At 34.4% G+C, this 13,430-nt stretch overlaps 1 protein-coding gene across 19 annotated transcripts in view; it reads right to left on the minus strand.

The window, feature by feature from the left end:
- Positions 1 to 1,755: 1,755 nt before the first annotated feature.
- AFF4 (ALF transcription elongation factor 4) overlaps positions 1,756 to 13,430 on the minus strand; it is a 50,962-nt gene continuing 39,287 nt past the window's right edge. For all 19 annotated transcript variants that reach the window (XM_026687694.2, XM_087955375.1, XM_026687711.2 and 16 more), the window contains 10 exons: positions 13,014 to 13,099; positions 11,713 to 11,947; positions 10,639 to 10,736; positions 8,773 to 8,836; positions 8,542 to 8,678; positions 6,876 to 6,947; positions 6,395 to 6,488; positions 6,001 to 6,044; positions 4,988 to 5,208; positions 1,756 to 4,741 (listed from right to left, as the gene is read on the minus strand). In XM_026687694.2, the coding sequence (XP_026543479.1) occupies positions 4,623 to 4,741; positions 4,988 to 5,208; positions 6,001 to 6,044; positions 6,395 to 6,488; positions 6,876 to 6,947; positions 8,542 to 8,678; positions 8,773 to 8,836; positions 10,639 to 10,736; positions 11,713 to 11,947; positions 13,014 to 13,099 (1,170 nt within the window). In that variant the 3' untranslated portion in view covers positions 1,756 to 4,622. The remainder of the gene's footprint in view (positions 4,742 to 4,987; positions 5,209 to 6,000; positions 6,045 to 6,394; positions 6,489 to 6,875; positions 6,948 to 8,541; positions 8,679 to 8,772; positions 8,837 to 10,638; positions 10,737 to 11,712; positions 11,948 to 13,013; positions 13,100 to 13,430) is intronic.

A 13,430-nucleotide genomic window follows, 5' to 3' on the forward strand; every position in this document is an offset into this window, starting at 1 on the left:
ATATCTGAATGTAATCATCATGGGACAGTGGCTGCAGTTTTGATGTTATTTATTCACTAAGAGAGGGAAAATGGTTGTGAATCCAATATGCCAGCATCAATTCTATTTTGGCAGTCACTTTATCAGAAACAAATTGCTTTGTCAATAGGTTTTTAAACAGAACCAAGAAACAAAGCCAACATTTCAATAAGTTCAACAAGTTTCTTAGTAGAAGCGGTGGTACAAATGAACTGAGTTTGTTCAGAACTCGGATCAATCAGTAAACGCGGAGGGCATGAAGGCATTTAGGGTAAATGCTCGCATTTCCAGGATAGCCTCACTCCAGTGAGATTTATTAGTAATTTATCTCCTATATGCTATTATAAAATGACATAAATACATAGAACTTATCTAAAAGAATAAAACTGATCGTTACACTTTATATTGTACAGCTAAGCTGTGTTTGTTACAGCCTGGGGGGAAATGAAGTTGCATAAAAGCGTTCACTAGTAAAGTATACTGTTGAACTATTGGAAACTCAAATTTCCCACAATACTGATTTCTGCTCAATTGAAAATCATCATGTTCTTGACCCAAATATTTATGAAATATTTGCTATTCAAGACTCTTATCCTATGATTTGGAGGTTCCTTTATCCTTCCACTAGTTAAATGTATTCACCTTTATTTGCTCAGGCCCATTTAAACCATTTTAATAAAAATACTGCAGAGTTGATTACAGAGCAAGGAATTATACATAGCAAAGATAGTATTTCCTATAAACTGCCAAATTTGGCAAACTATCTGCTGCAGCTGTGTCTTACTTGCCTTTGGCAAGCTATTGGCTCCATATGGCTGCACCTGCTTCGTAACACTCTTACATGAGTTGTTTTGTATATAATCATAGTAATCAAGCTTCAACAATAATCTAAAAGAAACTGAAAGCATTCCTGCTTAAAATGCGAAATTTATCACTACCATCAAAATGAGGATGGCTCAACACTCAATAGATATTGTGATGTAGTTAGATGTACTATAATCTAAGACAGATATAACAAACTTTGAACAGGCTTGATTTCATCTATTTCTGCATGTAGATATAGTATTAGAAACACGTATATTACAAATTGCATACTGCCGTCAAAAGGTCTGCAACCATTTGCTCTTCTTTACAGATAAGAGACTTGAATTGTATTTGAAGACTTGGTCTACTACCCTGGATGTTCATTTAAGATACAAAAGGAAGTAGCCACGTATCTACAAAATCACTGGGTTCTAGACTAAATCTGCCATCAGAACTTCATTTTAGAATGGAATATGCCAATTGTTTTCTAACCTATTCCTAACCCCCAAAACTAAATTTTTATAATCTCTAATACCGTGTGAAAAATTCACTGCCAACACTCTGGCAAAGCATTTCAAGACTTCTAATGGATTTCAGGCTACCATTTGTGAATTGTTCTCCAAAAACTCAGCAAGGATTTTGGGGGGAAGGGGGAGAGATCGAAATTACGTGTGCGATGAAGCAATTCATTTTGCTCACTAAGATGTAAAGTATTAAGCCATCTTATAAAGACGCATCACTGGGATATATTAAAACACTGATATGTGTTTAATACTCAGTCTTGGATTCGATAATATATAATATTCCGGAATTTTCAAATGAAAATAATTGAACAATTTCTGTTAGTGATCAAGATGGTACACACAATGGGTTCAATACAGATTAAGTCCAACTCAATAAAAGGAAGATTAAGGAAAGTCACTTGCCTTTGAAGAACTTTAAAGTTTATTACGTCCTTGCACTTAACAATGAACTTTGGCAAATTACTCATGCACTCCTGAGACAATTGAATTCTTAACTTAGATGGTATTTTAAAAGTTGATAATTTGGTTTCAATTGCTTGAAAATTCAACTGATCCTTAAATTGGAAAAGGAACAATTTATTATGAATAAACGATCTGTTGATTTAGGACACCCAAATAAGACCGCCATGAGACAGCTAATGCAACAGGTAATTCATTGCAGCTTAAGTCTACATTTAAACATAGAGAAGCCTTGCTAAATTAATAAAGAGACAAACACTTAGGAAGTATCTGGAGATATATAAAAAACCAGTCTGATATATACTATTCTAGTTTTAAAAACAATAGATAAAAAAGAGACATTTTCTTACTGCTAGACTATGTTAAATGGGTACAAAAGGAAGCAAACTAGTCAAATGATCATTGCAGCACCTTATAAGAAGATAACCTATAATCCTCTCCGGGATAATGTAAAGATTTTACTATAATAAATGTGACAGGCACTTTCAAATGTCAAGGATGTTGACTTTTGATATTAGCAGAAAAATTAGTCATGGAAAATTAACTATTTATTATTTGATGCTAGCAGGAATCTGTGCTCTTCCTCTTGAATCTGTGGTTTACGAAAATGCATATATTTTAAAATTGCTTTTCACAATTGATATTTTTACTCAAGCAGCTCACATAATAAACACTGAAAGCCCGCTAAAAATATTTCTTGAACTCTTTAATCTCTGTGTTGAGAGTAAATACAATAAATTGTTTGCTAAGGGAACGATTAAAAAAAAAAAAAAAGCTTCTCCAAGACAGCTGCTCACACTGACTGAAAGTAACACAAGTATATGGAACACTAGTATGTTGCAATTTCACATAAACAGATGGGTTTTTCCATTATTGATTAGCAAAGGTGATTTTTGCACATAGTAAATTTACAGTGATAATTCAATCACTTGCATGGCAAAACCACAATATACTTTTTTGTATAAATAAAAATGCTGTATGGTTGTGCCTACATGTTTTTCTTCTGCTCTCACAACTCATTCTTGTGCTGCAGGGCGCAACAGTAAACTTTCAATGACTTTGAATACAAACCAAGTGATTAGCAACTTCAATGCAACACAGCCAAAGTATCAGGGTATAAAAGAAACCATGTATCCCCATCAGGATACAAATCTCTATGAATATACAAACTATTTTTCAGTTGTTATAATTTATGAAGCAATTGAACTTTCACTGTCCCAAAGATACTGCAATACTAATTGGTGTAAAATTCTATCCTTCTTTCAAAATTCGCCATCATTTTGGCACATAGCTATACAGCTAGACATAATTTTAGTGCAATTGTTTTCTTGAACATGCATGTTCACATCTGGGTGGGTTTTAGGAACAAGGGCAGGCAAAGCAGCATATCACAATTCCACAATAAAAGATTTTAGAGTCTGACTCTAAAACACAAGCAACATGAATTGTCAACAAATGACAGCCACTAGAATTAGGAAAAGGAAGTACAATTTTACTGCTGGAGACTGACTGGATACCAGGTCCTAAGTGTAAAACGTCTTGTAAACAGTATTTAAAATCTTCATCTAAAAAGGCATAAGGCACACCAGACATGATAGGGACGCTAAAGCAGTATTTTTTTTTCTTTTAATCAGATAAGCACCTTCTATGAAAAGGTACCTTGCTTATTAACCTTAAAGCAGATTTCCATGCATGATTCTTGCTGATCACAGTTGTTTCATTATAACTAAATAATCTGTTCCCATCACAAACATTTAACATTAATGAATGTGCCACAGAATGGCATAAAAGCAAAATTTCCAATTAATTGGACCAAAACAGTTTAAAATGTCCCTGTAATTCACAGGTCTATTCTCTACCCCGTGTTGTCCATTACATACACTGTAATTCTGACAAAGACAGATGTTTATGAAGCACATCAGTTTCACATAGGAATTACTAATGTTAGAAGCTTTGGTGTCTAACAAATTACAAGTTAGGAAATAAAAGAGGCTGCACCAAAGTACGAGATTGTCCATCTGAAACCATTCCTATTTTATACTTGGAGACTGAAGTCCATTACGTTGAATATTGCATTAAATGCAATATTTTGTAACGTACTGAGATTATTAGTGTTAAGACGTGTGTTTCGAAACTGATTTTCCATACAATTACTTGAATATTTTGACTTCAAATGATTTAATTGATGATGAAGTTATAACCTTGGAACTTAGCACATCAATAAAACTGTGGCTATCATTAAGGGTTGACTTAAATATGCAGGAAAATGTGTGTGTCTACACTTTAGAATCTATCAACCCTGACTTTCTCTTACAAGCTCCACCATCACAAGACATTACAGAATAACAAAGCTCACAAAATACTTAAATAAAGTGTCTACATTTAATCTTCACTAAGTACTTGATTAGGTAAAATTCATAGGAAAAACAGCTACGTTTTAAACCAGCCCCAAAACACAGCTTTTAAAAACAAATTAAAATAAATAAGTTTTAAAACAGATTTGTTAGGCATCATTATTAGAATTCCAATCCAATCGCAAATCAGTGAATCCATCTTACATTAAAACATTGCAGAGTTTAAACTATTTTTAAATATATATATTTTAAAATGGGGTCAGCTGAAAAAGTTCATTAACACAATGTTTGGAGGTTCTTACACACATGATGCTGGGAGACACAGGAAAGTGTTCCTTCTTCTTTGATTTCACTTTCTTTGCTTTCATTATGGCAGTCTTCCTTATTTTTTTTATGACACAGTGTTGAAAAAAATCAGAGGCAGCAAGCCTCTTATACGCTTTAGACTTCTTCAATCCAGTTATCACTTGGCATCCGAACGCAACCAATGTAATCCCTGTCGGGTGTAATGTACCAGGTCTGTCATAACACTTGCATTAAAGATCAGAGGGCCCATAACTTTGTCCAGTTCTGCAAAAAATTCTATAGAAAAAAAAAAAAGAAAGAAAAATAATCAGATTGAACCAGACTGTTTCCCATGACATCTCCCAAAACAAAATTGATAAAATCACGTTAGTTTTTATAAAACTATAATCCAAAAAGAGATTGGGAAATATATCAAAGCTTTATTGCTTTAATCGACTCAGCAGCAACTATGCTGTCATTTAAAAAAAAAATGTCAAAAAGGTTCACTCCCCTGGAGTATAAATGAATGCAACCCAAACTTACCCTTTTGTTCTCTGGCAAGCTGATCTGCTTGGTCCCAAATTTCAGTGGCATACAGAAAATTGGAAGTAACCTGGACGTAGCTGGCTGCCATCTGATGTATCCTCTGTGGAATAGTAACTGAAGAAGCACTCCCTGAAGGGTTGGTTGACCCTGACGAGTAATTTCCTGAATTCCCTGGAGACAATTTCGGTGAAACTGGAGATGGCATACTGACAGGTTTGCTAAAAATTAATTAAAAAGGGAAACTTCCTTTACCAACACTTGCAAAACTATTGCAGTACCTACTGAAATAGTAACGTTACTCAAAACCTGCATTCTGCTATTGACTCTAAAAATACAATTTCAATATTCATGCCCTGAGTTATCTGGTGGCTGCAGCAGAAACCTAGGTAGCATCCAGTATTAAACCTCCTTTAAACACCTTTTCTAAGAAGATAATTGAATGGAAAGAGTTCTGAGCACTTCTTGGTTTTTTAAATTATTTTTTATGTTTAATTGTAATTTCTTTGATTGTTGTGAGCAGCCCAGAGTTCTTAAGAAACAGACAGCATGTAAGTTCTGTCTATCTGATTTTTCAAACACACAAACACATAGGTGTGTTTTTATGTTTGTTCTGAAAAATGAATTATTTGGGTCCATGTGTATAATCTCTTATTTAAACCATCCAAACCGCTTATAAGTGTTCAGTGATATTGTTAGTTTACAATGATACTATTACTGCTCTGATAGATGATATAATTATGCAATAAAATTCCCTTCCCCTTTATTTGTGAAAATTTGACAGAAGTTTGCATAAGAAGTTTGAATCTATCAGGAGAAAACAGAAAAGTTCTGTCATATAAAACATATAGGAAAGATTTACCCACAAATTAATTAAAAAATAAAGACATATAGAACTGCTTTTATAATGTTTTAAAACCTGGATCGGAATTTCAGATATCTATTTCATGTTTTTACTGTTTAATTCATGCCTTCATACAAAAGTCACAATAATGCATTACATAAATGCTTACCTTCCCATACCAGGTGATGGGGCTTGAGAATTGTTATAGGAATTCTGTTTAGGAAAAACCCACAAATTTTAAAATGAATGCATATTCAATACTATATGTTCTACAACAACAGATTTCTAAAATAACAAATCAATCCACGAGGTGCTTTGAAATTGTCAATTTAAAAAATGTTACAGCACCAAGAAGAATTTGAGTAAGAATGGAAGTCTAATCTAGGCATAATTACTACTAAAATGAAGTGTAAAAATGTCTGCATAATTAAATAAGTGACACAATAAACTTTCCATAAGCATTATTGCTGAATTATATATCAATGATAATGTCTATTTAGGAAAAGACAAACAATCTTTCAAATTACAAGTTAGTACATTTTTAAAAAAACACACATTTTTACCTTCAAATGTTCAGTCAGTGTCTTGGAATATTTTAATGCACTCTCCTTCTTCAGCTTGAAAAGTCTTAAATATAAGAGGGACTGGCATCTGAGACTAATAAAAAGAAGAATGCTACTACTTTAGAAATTTGATAATAAAAAATCCTCACTGATCTATAATTTGTTGTAAAGTAGAAATTACACTACTACTGAGATTCTTTAAAAAATAGCTTTTTATTGAAATAATTAAACTTCAATAAAGATTAAAAAGAAATGCAAGAATTAAAACCCAATTAAGCTTTTTTTTGCTTTATTATTAATAATAATAAAGCAAATAATAATTATTTATTTTATATAGTGATTGTGCTGCTTCCAATCTAAGCAGATATTAAACTAGAATAGCAATACATGCTTTATCTTACCACCCACAAAATGAAAGTCTGCCCAAATACATTTTGCCTCTAGCTATTCCCATCTTTCTAATTTAGTTCTGAATACATACCATAGCACTGCTAGCCTTTTGTCTGCAGCAGTTGCATCTGGTGCTGAGCAATTCTTTAGCTTCATAGTGTACCTTCAACCAAAAAACAAGACAAATACATTTAAAAACTCTTTTCATTTTTAAAGAACTTATATACTGAGCATTCTCCATTTCTTAAAACCATGTCAAGTATAGCAATATACACTGTACAAAGCTAAGAGTTAACAAAGTATTTAAAGTGATATTTAGTTTTTTAAACACTTGCAAATATTAACTATTTCTATATAAGATTTAATACCTTACTTTGGCCACAACTAATAACAACCTAATGATATATCCTGTTATACATCTCCAATCCTAGTTGGCAAGGCAATTTAGTTCAGATGTTGACTCAGTGCCTAGAGGCTGTGAGAATCTGGATGGGAGGAGCCAAATCCAACCAATCTAAGAAAATGTAACGGTACTAGGTTTTGATCCCCTTGGATCTGATGCCATGTGGGGCTCCTTTCCCTTGGATAGAGCTGGATAGAGCTGGTGCACAATTTGGGGTGGGGGCATTCTGGACTACGGTGCAAGCTCAAGGAACAAGTGGGAGTCATGACTAGGGGAGCTTTTGGACAGATTCATCTCATTCAACAATAGGACAGATTCATCTCATGCAGCAACTGCACCCATTCCTAGACAGAAAGGTCTTGCTTACAATCATGTACTTCTTAATAATTTCCCAGTTGGATCACAATGTGATTTACATGACTTCCCTTCCAGATAATCTGTAAGTTATAACTGGCCTGGAATAGGATGGGTGATTTAAGAGGCTCCTGATTAACGAGCGGCTATGCCCCTGTGACAGAGCTGAGGTTGAAACTGTGGAGCATGTCCTTTTATGTTGCCCTATGTATAACGCAGGCAGATCTAAGTTACTGTCTCTCCTTGAAACAGACCCTTCTAGACCCAATGTTAGTAATTTGTTCTTATATTGTCTAGGGGATGGCTCCTCATACATCACTGCTCAGGTTTCCAAAAAAATTTTAAGAGCTGTAACCATCAGAGGAGAACGCTGTAATTCCCCTTAGTCAAGTTTTTGGTGACCAATTGTTCATGTTTAATTTTCCCATGTTCTTCTTTTGTTGTACTTGTGTTTTGGTCTGTGACCGCAAATAAAGTATTATTAACTGGCCTGGAATGCAGCAACATGCAAAGTTTGGGGTAATTTGCCTGTACTTCTCCACTGCTCTCCAGTTTCATTCCAGGTGCAATTCAAAGTGCTTAAGTCAAAGTGTACAATATCAGAGAAGGTGGACATATTGCCATCTGCTGGGACCTAGAAAGCAGGCCATTACTCTCCTTGCTTTCCCAAAGGCCTTGGAAGAACTGATTCTTTCATGCTCTGAGTTAGGATGAGGTTGTAGTCTGGTCAATGTAAATACTGCTGAACGGAGGATTATTTTTGGGCCGTTGGGAGTTTTTGATGTAGATTTGTTTGACTCCTTATGTTTTTATTGTTATTTTTGTGAGCCATCCAGGATTATTGTACAAAAAAAGCTGCCATATAAGTCTTATAAACAAATGGTGGCAACTGAAGAGCACCTCTAGAACCAACTATTAATAGTATATCAATTAAAAGTACAAGTCTCTATTGTGTCTCTATTCTGGTAATTATACTACTTGATTTGTCTATATAACTTACTTGATGAGTTCCACAGTTTCAGAATACATAGGGAATGGAGACTTGGATTCCTGAGCATTTTTCTCCAATGCATTCCCACATTCAATAAATGAAACTACAGCATCAAGGTATAAAACAGCTTTTTCAAACCTGTCAAACTAAAAAAAAAAAAAAAGTCTCACATGGAGATTTATGACAGTCAAATAATTCACCTTGAAAGGATTCAATCAGTGGACAATACGTTTTGCTTACCAATGCATCAGCATTATGTTTTAATTTCTTTGCTTCTTGCAAGTAGTGATCTGCTGAGTAGCTTCTGCAACATAAAATGAAATCGATAAAATAACAACATTTCTAGTCTTCGTTGCTCTGCTTATTTCATTATTTGTGTGTATTTGAGGATGGAATGCAAAAAGTATTTATTCAAAATATTTACATAGCTAGCCATCTTGCAACAAACTATGGGTGGCTCCTAAGAAATTTTAAAAAAATCCATAATAAAATATAAAAGCCATATTAAAGCTATTAAAGCCATAAATATTAAAGACAAAAATCTGGCACCAAATGAAGCTTCTGACATGCAGTCACCTTATCCTATCTCGGAGATGATGGGAAAAGCCCAAGTTTTCAGCACTTTTTGGAAGGCTAGGAGGGTAGAAGCCTGCTGAATGTCAGGGTAAGCAGTGTTCCATAGGATAATGGCTGCCATAGAAAAGGCACACTTCCTAATTCCCATGAAGTGGCAAAGTTTAACAGAAGGGACTAGGAGTGGGCTAAATATCATATTTAACTGAGATAGAATTTTAAAAACATGGAATGAAATGGAGAAGCCTGGCTAAATTGTCAGTAATTTGGTATAGGATAGAACTTTTCTTGGGTTGCACAATTATACACAGATACCAGGAGCAATGAACACTTTTAATATTATTTAGGATACTGTACCAGAAACCAGTGGTGAAATAGTCATCTTCCTGCCTTCAAAACAAACACAACCCCCCTTATCTTCCCCAAGACATAACTCCAGTCTAGTAATGTTCACTGTTCTTCAATCTGCACTAACACAATGCAGAGCATTTAGAACAGGGGTCCCCAACCGGTCGGCAGCATGCCAGAAACCGATCCCCCCACTGGTCTGTGCAAACCGGTCCGCCCCATCTGAGGGATGCAGGCAGCACATGAAACCATGCCCCCTTCCATCTGCAGAAAAACCTCTCTCCACAGAAGCAGTCCCTGAGGTTGGGGGCCGCTGTTTTAGAATACTGGTGAAAATGGACGTGTTCCTGTGTTGGTATTTAGCATTAGGTCCTCTGTACAGCGGATGTACATCTATACATCTCTGTGAATAACAGATATACTGGATTGAGGTTTGACTCAACTGCAATGTCATTAATATTCAGGCTGAATATACAGTAATGAATTTGGGTCAAATTTTACAAGATTGCCAGAAAAAGCACCTTTGGGATCTTAGGATCCAAAAAGTGCTTTTTCAAGAGGCAACTGGACTTTCTGGTTTTCCTTTGAAGAGCTGAGCTGAAGAAGCTTCTTCAAAGAAAACCCAGAAGGTCCAGTTGCCTCTTGAAAAAGCACCTTTGGGCAACCATGACGTGGATGACTGAGAATCTCTATAGATATATCTTAGGCTGGAAAGTCAGTTCAAAATACTGTTCAGCTTCTGGGAACAACCTTATTCATCAGCAATTTTTAAAATATAACAAAGCAACAGTATTTTATTATATTGGCACCCCAAAAATGTAGCACTACAAAACTGGAATGCCCCTCTGCATTTTTTGTAAGACAAACAGCTCAGACCTATTAATGGAACAAATTAATTAATGAAACAAATTTGACAGGATTCAGAACAAGCATAAAACAATAACAGAACATTTTAACCTCTCCTGACATTCTATTACAGATGAATACTCATGAATGCTTATGAAACATGTTCATCTTAAAAAGTGCTTGCAGAATCTTTTTGATTTTTGGCTACCATAAATTTTCCTATAACTTTTATCAAATTACAGTATAGTTATGAATTTTTTTAATATGAACTATACCCAAACGTTTCTGTTATTTTAGACACGCATTCTAGCAACAAAACCATTTCATCTTTGTTCTCACCTGTCATCAAATACTAGCTTTGCTTTTCGGGACTTTGAACTATCGGAACTTGTGGTGGAGGCAGAAGGACAATTAGAAGAATTATTTAAAACCTTTTCCTTGGAAAAAAGAGAATGCAATTAATTAAAACACTGTTTGGAGGGAGAGGCATTGCAATTGCCAAGTTCAGGCTAGTTAAATCAGCCCAGATATTTGCCACAAATCTAACTTGACAAAGGTGTTAACCATAATAATAAATTCAAAACAGAAAGCAGATAAGATTTTAATAATGGTGCTATTATAATTTGCATGATGATTTTTAATACAATAATTATTTTGCCTCATTTAATACTTTAATTATAAAGCTTTGTTGTCTCTCTAATGGTATATTAACTTATGTTGAGCTAGGCTATGCACCAAATATTTGACAAAAAATAGGCTTCATCCTATTTAACTGTTTTTTTCCCCCAACACAGCTTTTCATCTAAAAAAAATAGTAGTAGAATTAGCAAAATAGACAAAACTATATTCCGCATGCTTGAATTTATTTCATGGCAAATTGGGATGGCGGGGGAGAATTGGAAATGGATATGAAAACCAATATGAAACCAATATGAACATATTGAACATATATTGAACCAATATGAACATATTGAAACCAATATGTTTGGCTACATCTGTATATCCTTGGGTTAAATATTCAACTATTTCCCTGCCGTGAAAATATAAGCTTATTTAGGAAAGTCAACATCAATTGGGATCATATCAATCAGCTCAGCTTTCAATGTTATCTACACAAACCTGATCTGTTCCCGAACATCTTAAACTTAGCTCAAACATTTTCAGGGAAGAGGTCTTTGGGCATTTACCCATTTAGGGACTCAAATGATGCCATGTTCCAAATCACATAGCCATACCTGTTTTACACAGAGGGGCATGATGTGTGAGGCCACTAAGTGGTATTAGGAAGAGGATTAGTGGAAGGCCTGAGTTTTAGTGCAAGACATTTAAAAAAAAATAAAGTTATGCTGAATTTCACACAAGATTAAAAGACTCCAAAAACAAGCTATAATGACTAATTGAAGTTTTTTTTACCTTTGTTTCTTTAGTGTTATTTGAAGCCTTCCCTTCTGTCTTCTTTTGCTTAGATGAGCTACTTTTAGTGCTGCTATTATCCTTGTTACTATTAGTGCCTGATTTCAAGGAAGAAGACTGACTGATAGTTCTTTTCCGAGATCCATGCTCTTGCTTTGGATCTTTTGCAACAACTGAGGTTGTGGCTGGAGATGGGAGAAGATCCTTCTCTTTAACAGTGCTTTGCTTTGAAGACCTATCCTCCCCAAATAAAATAGGAAACAGAATTAAAAATTTTGTACTTAATTATATGCAAAGGATATTTTTTGTCTTTGAACTATTAGCTTCCAAGCAACAAGCTTATTTTATCAAACTATTATATTTTAGAAAGAGAATGGCTTTAGACTGACACAGTTATAAAGAATAGCTGGAAAAGGTCATATAAATTTGCAAAAGGTAAGTTTACTTGAAACAGTTTACATCTTGCAATGATACCTTTAACAGCATCAAATAACAAATCTGCTTATCCAGATCCTTAGGAAGAATTCAATAGGTAGATAAAAAATGCTGGATCCAGTCTAAACATCTGGCTGACTACACAACTAACCATAATATGCCAAAATCACAAAAAGATTCCATCTTCTCTAATCCATGTCCTAATCCTTTCTTCTTCAAGATATAAATATAACTCAGCATGCAATACTTTTCATCTAATCAAAACTGTCACAATCTGAATGGAAGCAGGTATTTTGAATAAAACAATGGGATGCAAATGTGAAATAGTAAGGAAACAGAAAAAGAGGCTTAGAAAGCATTTAAAAATTTTTTTTGCTCCTATAAATAAAATTAATAATTACTATATTAAGGTGGTACAGATGTTTTTTTTAACATAAATTGGTTTTGTTTTAATGTGTTATATTGTAAACTGCCCAAGAGTTTTGATTATTGGGAAGTTTGAAAATAAGAATAAACAAGTTAAAAAATAAAATATGGAAAGTTCCAGAGGCATTATAGCAGCTGGAAGCACTTCATTTGAAGTCTCCAAATAAAGTATTCTGTAATCCAGACAGATGTTCATGCCCAATATTTGGAATAATATCTCTTAAACATGACCTCCCAAAGATTTAAAAACTGCAATGGAAATATCAAAGGTGTAAGAAAATAAACTTGGCATCAGTGCTTGTTCGAATAATACTATACAACTGAATTTTTAAAAAGAAAGTATGTGTCTGATCCCTAGATAAAGTGAAAATTAGAAATAGAATACATAAGAATGTGCTTACACCATGTACTTGTGTACTATAGCTTCGAAAGTTACTCACTCTCTATTACTAGAAGTCTTGTGTGCTGAAGGTTTTTCTTCTAGTTTAGTTTTCTTGCTTTCAGTGCCTCTGCTGTCTTCTGCGTTCTGTGCCAGAACATTTGAGAAATAATAACCAAGTCAAAATTTAATAATCTCAACTATACTGATTTTTATAAATCATCACAATTCTCAAAGAAGCCACTGACAACATTAGGATGGTATGAGTACGGAATGGGATAACTTGCCACAGGTAACTTGGCCATGGCCAACTCACTGCTGCCAACTTGCCACGGCCAATTCACCATGGCCAACTTACCACAGCCAACTCTCCATGGCCAACTTGTTGCAGGACAACTCAACAATTCTATTTAATTCTTTAAATAATCAAAAATTGTTTTAATTGTTGTCATTCGTATTTCATTTTATCCCTCTTTTG

Source organism: Notechis scutatus, chromosome 2 (assembly GCF_049901735.1).
Source record: "Notechis scutatus isolate UNSWTSFEM ecotype Mainland chromosome 2, rNotScu1.2, whole genome shotgun sequence".
Classification (NCBI taxonomy): Eukaryota; Metazoa; Chordata; class Lepidosauria; order Squamata; family Elapidae; genus Notechis; species Notechis scutatus.